This window comes from Nicrophorus vespilloides, unplaced genomic scaffold (assembly GCF_001412225.1).
Source record: "Nicrophorus vespilloides isolate i.1.1-1 unplaced genomic scaffold, Nicve_v1.0, whole genome shotgun sequence".
NCBI classification, from domain to species: Eukaryota; Metazoa; Arthropoda; class Insecta; order Coleoptera; family Silphidae; genus Nicrophorus; species Nicrophorus vespilloides.
The window spans coordinates 1-8575 of record NW_017096246.1 but is presented as its reverse complement, the minus strand read 5'-3'; the positions used below and the strand labels follow the sequence as shown (position 1 = coordinate 8575).

The 8575-nt window shown below is 36.6% G+C and overlaps 3 protein-coding genes across 6 annotated transcripts; all 3 read right to left on the bottom strand.

Moving 5' to 3' along the window:
• Positions 1–389: 389 nt before the first annotated feature.
• Positions 390–1981, bottom strand: LOC108556375 (autophagy protein 5). The gene is made up of 5 exons (XM_017912456.1): positions 1705–1981; positions 1419–1630; positions 1237–1361; positions 1095–1179; positions 390–797 (listed from the first exon to the last, which is right to left on the bottom strand). The coding sequence occupies exons 1-5, from the start codon at positions 1858–1860 to the stop codon at positions 572–574; spliced, it is 804 nt and encodes a 267-aa protein (XP_017767945.1). The 5' UTR covers positions 1861–1981; the 3' UTR covers positions 390–571.
• A 385-nt stretch (positions 1982–2366) lies between these two features.
• LOC108556377 (tudor domain-containing protein 5) lies at positions 2367–4760 on the bottom strand. Of its 4 annotated transcripts, none has more exons than XM_017912458.1 (9): positions 4641–4760; positions 4410–4586; positions 4220–4350; positions 3599–4163; positions 3207–3536; positions 2927–3145; positions 2764–2865; positions 2682–2696; positions 2367–2627 (listed from the first exon to the last, which is right to left on the bottom strand). In XM_017912458.1, the coding sequence occupies exons 1-9, from the start codon at positions 4641–4643 to the stop codon at positions 2397–2399; spliced, it is 1773 nt and encodes a 590-aa protein (XP_017767947.1). In that variant the 5' UTR covers positions 4644–4760; the 3' UTR covers positions 2367–2396. The 4 variants fall into 4 exon arrangements, with proteins under 4 accessions (XP_017767947.1, XP_017767949.1, XP_017767948.1 ...); XM_017912460.1 differs by having other exon boundaries at positions 3207–3521; XM_017912459.1 differs by lacking the exon at positions 2682–2696.
• Positions 4761–5261: 501 nt separating this feature from the next.
• Positions 5262–7647, bottom strand: LOC108556376 (venom carboxylesterase-6-like; the record flags this gene model as incomplete). The annotated part of the gene is given in 8 exon segments (XM_017912457.1): positions 5262–5525; positions 5576–5729; positions 5781–5910; positions 5965–6140; positions 6193–6370; positions 6420–6814; positions 6888–7047; positions 7510–7647. Coding segments are annotated over 8 exon segments (1524 nt in total), but the record flags the coding sequence as incomplete, so codon positions are not given.
• Positions 7648–8575: the final 928 nt, after the last annotated feature.

Genomic DNA, 8575 nt, shown 5'->3' with positions numbered 1-8575 from the left:
TTACTAAAACATGAATTAATAAATGAATATTAATAATCGGAAAGTTAGGAATTTGTATATGAATAAAACTACATTCATTACTTATAACGTAATGTTATTTAAAGCACTTAAAAAAAAAGTTGTTACAATCATTTAAGATGAGTTTTGTACAATATTTGAAGCATTTAAAGTAATTTAAGTACGGGAAAGAATAGAATTTAGAAAATATATTAAAACAGCAACAAAAAAATAAAGGTGGTCCAGTTGATATTTGTACTTGACTAAAGAATAAAATCTATGCAGTGCGTTTATATATGTTCACAGATCATGAGTATCCCTTAATTATTAAATCAAATATCATCAATACAATATATATATAAAAAAAAACAAAAACAGATGGCGTTGCCGGTCTTATTCTTCAAAATTTGTTCGGGTTAAAATCGAAAAATAATAACAAAAAATAAAAATAACAATAATAGTGGACACCTTAGTATGTAGGAGAATTTTTACACTTAATACTTTAAGCTCAACGTTTAAAATCCATTTAAAACAAAAGTCGCATTCGTGTTCCTTCGGATAGAGATTTTGAGACTCAGACTAGACACAGATGAAGAAAGTTGTCGGGATAGCTGAGATGTTCGGACATCCATTGGAGGGGCGTGTTCAGGGGCGGGAACATGCCGTGCGTGAGAACTTTGACCGACGTCGCCCTCTTCGGATACATTTCCATCAGCAAGTCGTTTAGCGTTTTCCTTTGGCCCTCATCAGATACAGGTTTCACAAGCTTCTGCTTATAGAAACCTTCTATATCGTATATTCTAAAATAGAAGAGGATTATTGGCTAAAACGTAGATGTTTAACAAATTACTTGTATTAATATTATGTACTAAGTAAATAATCGATGGAAAACAATCAATATTATTAGTATTCATCATGATATCAACTAATATTTTAGTAGTTCTAAACTACCATGTAATGAGTATAGATAGTTTTCGTCTTTAAATCATAGTAGCAAGAATTCCGTAATCACATGTTTACAGAAATACTTATGCTAATAAGACTAATTACTAAGTAAACAGTGTACAAATCATATAGAAATTTAAAGCAATATTTACCTGAATGGAATGTATTTAAAATGATCAACTTCACCTGACACCTCCATCAGCTTCCTGTTCACAGCCCAGAACTGATCAAACTTATCTACAAAACCAAAAGAAATCCAATTACATTTCCATTAGATTTGCATCAAATAATTACCATTCTGCAACCCTGACCACAACTGATTGTGATCCTTCTTCTGCATGCTACTGACTATTTGGCCTCTATGCTTGAGAACATCAGCTTCTTTCAGGCAAGCCATGAAATGTGCCTCCACCAGATCTCTGCAAACAAAAAAATGTGAATCAGATAAAGATTAATAATATAGAAAGTAACATTACTTGCTGTTGAGACGAAAGATTTGTGTCTCTGGGAATTTCTCAAAGTGTACAACAATGTGCCAGGGCAACCCTAAATCTGGACCTGTACCAACCAGGAGATCGAAGAGAAGACCAATGGGGAAGTGCCACTTGACTGGTTGCCCATCATACTCCAGCCACATCTCCTGATCATTCTTATCATTGCTCACATACCTAATGAAATGCTTTTTGACCTGTGAAAACAGCAACAAATTACAATTAATACACATTCATCTACGTAAATTAAGTTTTTTTTTTGCTATCGTACCTTATCGATAACTAATGGAAAATAGCTCAGTCTGGGCACCATCAAGTAGAACTCATCTGGTTGCTGCAGTTCGTACACCTCGTCCGGATACAGGGTAAATCGAACCGGTATTTTACCTTCCCAAATCTCCCTCAAGATTTCCCTGTCGTTTGCCATCTCGGACGACGCTCAAAAAACATTTATTTCTCTGCGAAATCCAAGGGATAATAAACGTTTAGGTTAAAACAGTCCAAATGCCATTCAGTGGTTTACCCTAAACAAAAATCTGACAGATCGATAAGCGTACTTTTCGACGTAGGCAACCAAATATCCACAAGAAGCAACAATTTTGTTTGAAATTTGAACCAATTGGATCATGAGAAATCTTTACAGCCTACTTAAATTAGATTGTTTTAGTTATAAAGTGCTTTAAAATTAACATCTTCATGCATTATAACTTTAAATTGTATGATTTGATTCTCACTTTATAGAAATTTGCAGATTTATTTAAGAATTAAATAGGAATTGCTTGAAAATGATTTGATAAGTTATTATTAATTAATGTAAATTTTGTGTAAAGGTGCGAATAAACAGATGAGCGATATCAACGAAAACGTTCAATTTATAAAAAGGCATTTACAAATAATTAATAAAACAAAACAAACTCTATACGAATCAAGAGATAAAAAAAAAGTAGTCTATAATTATTTACGTCATTTCTTAATGAGGAAATCTTTGAATTGTTGGACGAGGTCGAGTTTCGCGCAGCGAGCCTCGAAATACTTAGGAAAAATGGAATTGTAGGGAACACCTACGTTCAAGATAGTGCACAGCTCCATGAAGTTGGGCATCTGTCCGGACTCGAGATCCTCGAACGTCGGATACAGATGGATGTCCGATACGTTTGGCACGTTGTCCTCGTGGAGCGCGATCTCAATTTGTTCCTGCGATCAGAAATGTGAATGTAACACGATTCCATCTCGCTTTCAGTTCGTTACCTTTTCGCATACACACTATTTATATAATCATTGTTCTTATTAACTCAATTATTTCTCGGTGAGACTTTAACTGTGGCTTTACCTGATGATTGAACAGCCCGTGACCGTTCAGCACTAAACTGTCGTTAATATAAATGTCTTTCGGTCCGTTCGTGTCCGCGATGATCAACTCGTAATATCCATCCTGGATAATAACAAATAAAAGAATTGTTATACCAATGATTGCTTGCTTTGAATATACGGACCTGAACTCTTTGGATGTTCGCTACCAATCTCCGATTGACGGCGAGCTGTATGAAGTTCTGCGTGGCTTTGCTGTCCCATCGCGTGTTCCTGTTCAAAGGCTGTATGTTGGCAAGGCAACCTCTCAAAGCCTGCGCCGGCATTTTCGCAAAACTCTTGTGCAGATAGCAGATCTGCTCTTTGGGTAACCACAGGAACGTGCCGTAATCAATGTAGAAGACCTTCGACGGTAAAACAATTAGAAAAATAAAAAAAAAACTAATCCTGTCTTCCAGTATATACCTGAACCGAATCGTTTACTGATGTTACGCTAATAATCTTCGCCCGATGAAAGATGTTCTGGAACTTGACCGCGCAGTACAGTCCTACTTTGTAGTCCTCCTCACGTACCAGGTACTTGTCCAGATGGGTCTTGCAGAACTCGTTCAGACCGTACACTAAGTTGTTGATCTGCTCCTCGTTCTCCATCAGGCTGAACCAGAACTTACTCGGATCGAAGATCTCAGTTAAGATGATGTCCATGTAGTCGTCCTCGCTGTACGGCAGCTTCAGCTTCAGCTCCTCAATCTCCGAGCCCAGTTCAATTATTTCGAGCAGCTTTTCATTTAAAAACTTAGGAAAAGTTAGTTTCTAAAGCATTATAAGAGGTTGAAAAAGCAATGCAAATATCTTACATCCGAGACGTGCGGAGAGAGAACGTCTTCTTCGTAGATCGTATTAAAATCTTCGATCTGCTTCAGCAATTCAGTTTCCGAAGCCTCCACGATATTCGCATTGATATTATACAAACGGTAGTCGCCTTGGTTAACCTGCTGGTACTTGAAAATAGCGGGTAACGAACTGCACATGTGTATTATCGAAATGTACCCGTATTTGGCGTACTGCAGGTTATCCTTGAATTTGTCCCGATAGAAGATCGGCAGATTCGAGCACCACATTCCATTCGGATACGAGTCGATCAACATCTTCAGTTTCAGCTGCACGTCGTTCGGCACGTTGTAATTAATCTTAACAGATTCTATAAATATCTTCACATTCTTTTCGACGTTCTGCTTCACCACCACCACCTCATCTTCCACACCATCAGATACCTCTTTGCAATCACTTTCCTCTTCCTTTCTCACCTCTGCAGTATCATTCTGCACAACCTGAGTCTCATACTTGCTTTGTATAGGTTTATAATGGTTTGTCTGAATCCTAAAATTTGGTTTTGCACGGAACCCATTATTCCTATTGATACTAAAAAAATCAAATAAACTCTATATATAACATTAGAACTTTAAATTGTTATTTACTATGTGTGGTTGTTGTTATTCCTAAATGGTTTTCTCTTTCCCTGCTTCTGCTTCAGCACCATTTCTCGGATGTGAGCAGTCTTTTCCACACACACCACTGATACTGTTGCAAAACTGCCTGTCCCATGCACCTGCAATACAAAAGAAAAACTTTTTATTCAGAATCAAACTATATTCATATTGCACCCACTGAAACAACATCCGGAATAGATTTCAAATAGAGCTCCAATGATTTAAACCCAAACTGCTTATATGGTATTTCATGTCCGATGGTATCAAAAAACTCCTTAGCCATAACCCTGATATCAATGGCATGTGGTATGGACGTTACTATAGCACGAATCAACATCTTGCATTCCTCTTCCCTCTGTCACAAAAGAATTCGTTAATTTTAAATTTACATTTAACACAGTTAACTCACCATTGCTGTAATTTTCAATATAAGTAAAAGCTTTAAAACTTACAAAATCATGTGTTGATCAAGAATCCATTTGTCTCTTTTTTTTGCTGTTTGCTTTCTGCTAGCATAAACAAACTAAGAAACTATCTTTGCGTTTCCAACAAAAGATCAGCCTTGACAAAAAGTGCAAACGCATGCTAATTTTTAAAGTACTGCTTGAGATCTTTTAGTTATCAAGTATTTAAATGCACAAATTTGCATATACACGATTATAACTAATGTAGAAATTAAATTGAAATACAAACAAATATACTTATTCAAATAACACATTTTGTTTGTGTAAACAGCGCCAAAACATTTGAACTATCAACAACAACATCTGTATATTTGGTTGTATAATTTGAAAACTATTAAAAGTTATGTAATATTCAAATGTTTAATTGAAATTGATTCCTTTGAAATTTTCTGATACTGATTGGAAAATAAAATTCATTTCATGATTTATGTAGTGTATGCAGCACAATGTACAGGTTTTCAAATAATTTAAAAAAATAAATTTTATTTCTTTCTACAATATATACAAATTGTCTTTTATAATGTACAAAGTTACTTCTAAACTACTACTAATATTACAGGTAACAAGGTGTGTGTATATGTGATAAATTTAGTTTTGGATTTTGCTTCTATAATTAATGGTAACTAAAGTTTTCGTATCAATAGGTATCGCTCGGTTTTCCGTATCTCTTGTACAGGCCTTTCCACATCTGGTATTGGCTGTTCTCTGGGTTCTTGACAACCTTCAGGTGCTCCCCAATGTCCATGCAATATACATCTTGACTATCCTTGATTGCAGCTTCGGGCCATATCTTGTTCTCCAACAGGACGTCTTCGTATGGCGTTGGATTACTGCAAATCGCATTTTAGCATTTAATTTAATTACGTTATTTAAAACTTACCCGGTTCTGGCAAAGTTTGTCCAAAGCTTCAAGAGTCTCGCGCGCACCAGTTTATCCATTTTGGGGAAGGAACTAAGGTCCGTGTTGTTAAAGCTCTTCGTATTCGTCCTCCACATGTAAGTTAACTCGGCGCTGTGCTGAACTTTTCCCAAACCTACGAACAGATTAAGTTATATAAAATGTGGTATGAAAATGTTGAAATTACCTTCGATAGAAGAAGCGAAGAGTCCCAATTTTCCAAAATAGGAAAACCTGTAATAGTAAACCGGAGCGCGTTTCGAAATCAACGAAACACTTTCCCTCGTCGGTCGATCGAATAGGTGATCGCTCAAGTACTGAAAAAAATGAGAGTAAAGAGTTGAGGATTTGTGGTTTAAAAGTTGTCTTACCCTTATGATCTTAGCGTTGGAGTTGAGGGTGATCGGTGCAAAGTCGAAGTAAAAGTTGCGGATTTGCGTGGCGATGTTGAGGACCGAATCGAAGAAGCTTGCGTGCATGTCTGTAGGTACAAGGATCGCAGGAGCGGCATCGGCTTGCAGTAAAAGAGGTCTAAGCAGTGTCAAATCTAGAATTTTCAAGATTTTAGTGTTTGGTTGATTATGGTGTGTGCGATTTACTGTCGGCGACGATCAAAGCTTCTTCGGAATTGTAGCCCATGATGTAAGGGATGTTGGGGATGTCTCCGCGCGATAGTAGTTCGTAGCTTTTTTCTGTAACTGCTGCCGTTGGGCTGTAAGGTTCGATGTTGGGGGCGAAGGCTAAACCATTGAGGATGCCGATGAGGAAACCTGAATCCTAAAGTAATAAATAGTTTATGATTTTTGTTTTCTTTATGGTTACTTACTCCTAAGAAGACGCCGAGTCCTGCTATTTTCAGCACGTTAACGTCCACCGTCTTCAGGCAATTCATCATGAGCGAGCTGTCGAACATGAAGAGACCGCAGAAGGTCGCCATAGCGATCCTATTGGCCACGTCCCTCGGATTCCTCTGGAAGGACCACGGACACAGAGTGTTCCCGCTCTGGGCGATGACCTTACTGAAGTAACCTTTTCCTCGCGTCAATGGGGATTGGGCCAAGTACATGGCCATCGCGCCACCGGCGCTTTCCCCGAACAGTGTGACCCTCTTGGGATCTCCGCCGAAGAAGCGAATGTTGTCCTGCGTCCACCTCATTCCCAGCACGATGTCCTTGAGCCCGTTGTTGCCTGGACACACGGAGTCGCCGGTGCTGAGGAAACCTTGAACACGCAGACAAAAGATTCGTTACAACACGCACCAGAAGAGATATTCGTAATGCGTGTGGACCATTACCGAATACGCCGATGCGGAAATTTAACGACACGATGACGACGTCGTCCTCCATGAAGTAGTCCGGTCCGAAATAGTTGTACGTCGAATCGCCGTTCATCTGCGCTCCGCCGTGGATCCAGAACATCACCGGAAGCAGAGTCTCATTTCCTGACTCAAGTAACTGAAAAATATTTCAATATCTAACATTATCAAAACAATAATTTGATACGTGATAAATAGATACTTGCAAAATAACTTGTCCTAATTGGACAAGTACATCATATTTGAAGCTATGATAGTAACGAATATAAACTACACAATACTTGCCAAGTAACATATAAAGTACATTTGTTAAGTGTCAAAAGATTATGAAGTTTACAAGTTTATCATAATTGTACAATTACTTGATAATGTAAGAAAATCATACATTTACAATTATTTTTAGTAATATAACAAGCTATGGTTGTCATCACCACATCTTCGCTAAACAATACTTGACAAGTTACTTGTGATTTACACGATACGCTAAAAGAGCACAACCAAATGTAATTGCTTGTGTCAAGGTTTTCAACTATGTCTAATTGTAACAAGTGTCATCAACGAGCGATGATTCATAATATATTTTTTTTGTTTGTTTGCTCACCTTCGGCGTGTAAACGTTGATGTAGAGGCAATCCTCGGATTCTGGAGCTCCGGACTCGGATTCTGGTATTTGGATGCAACTTGCCCTGTCCTCGGTGGCATCGTACACACCTTTCCAAGGTCTCGGCGGTTTGGCAGCCTGAAATTTTGTTTATATCAATCGTGTTTTGTTTCGTTTCGCTTTTCTTTTCCATTCTTGTCTACTAGATTTGGGTCAAGTGCATCGATCTGCACAATTCCGTTGGTCATGGTCACATTCATCATCAACTACTTATTTAAATGTAAAGAAATTCATGTAAATCAAGTGATTTTTTTTTCAAAATCGCCTTGAAATGTTTGAGTTGAAAAAAAATATAGGAAATCCATGAAATACCGGAAACAAATTTTATTAAATTACTTAACAAATGAAGTCCAATGTCACAAGACTTTCGTTTATAAAACGTATATTTATTATTTGAATTATTTCGCGAAAACTATAGAAACGTTTACTGACATTAAGTATGCAAAATGTAGCTCAAACTGTGTGGAATGTAATAACGATAAGTTTATAAAACAGTTATTGCAAGGTTATTTACAATATGCTTTCTAAGAATTCGCTCAAAATGATATTTTGCAAAAGCATGTTCACGTTTTGAATCATAACTTCAAAACTACTGTAACGAATTTAGAAATAAAATATGTAGAATGAAGCTAAAACTATATGGAATCCAATAATGATAAGTTTATAAAACAGTTATTGAAAACTTGTTCAGAATATGATTTATAAAAACTCCGTTATACTTGAAAAAGCATGTTCAAGTTTTGAAGCATAACTTCAAAACTACTGAAACGTTTTTAAAAATAAAATATGCACAATAAAGCTAAAACTATATGGAATTTAATAATGATAAGTTTATGAAACAGTTATTCAAAAGTTGTTCAGAATGTGATTTCAAAAATCTACATTATACACCGAATTATACTTGAAAAAAGTATGTTCAAGTTTTAAAGCATATCTTGAAAAGTACTGAAACGATTTCAGAATTAAAATATGTAGAATGAAGCTAAAACTATATGGAATCTAATAA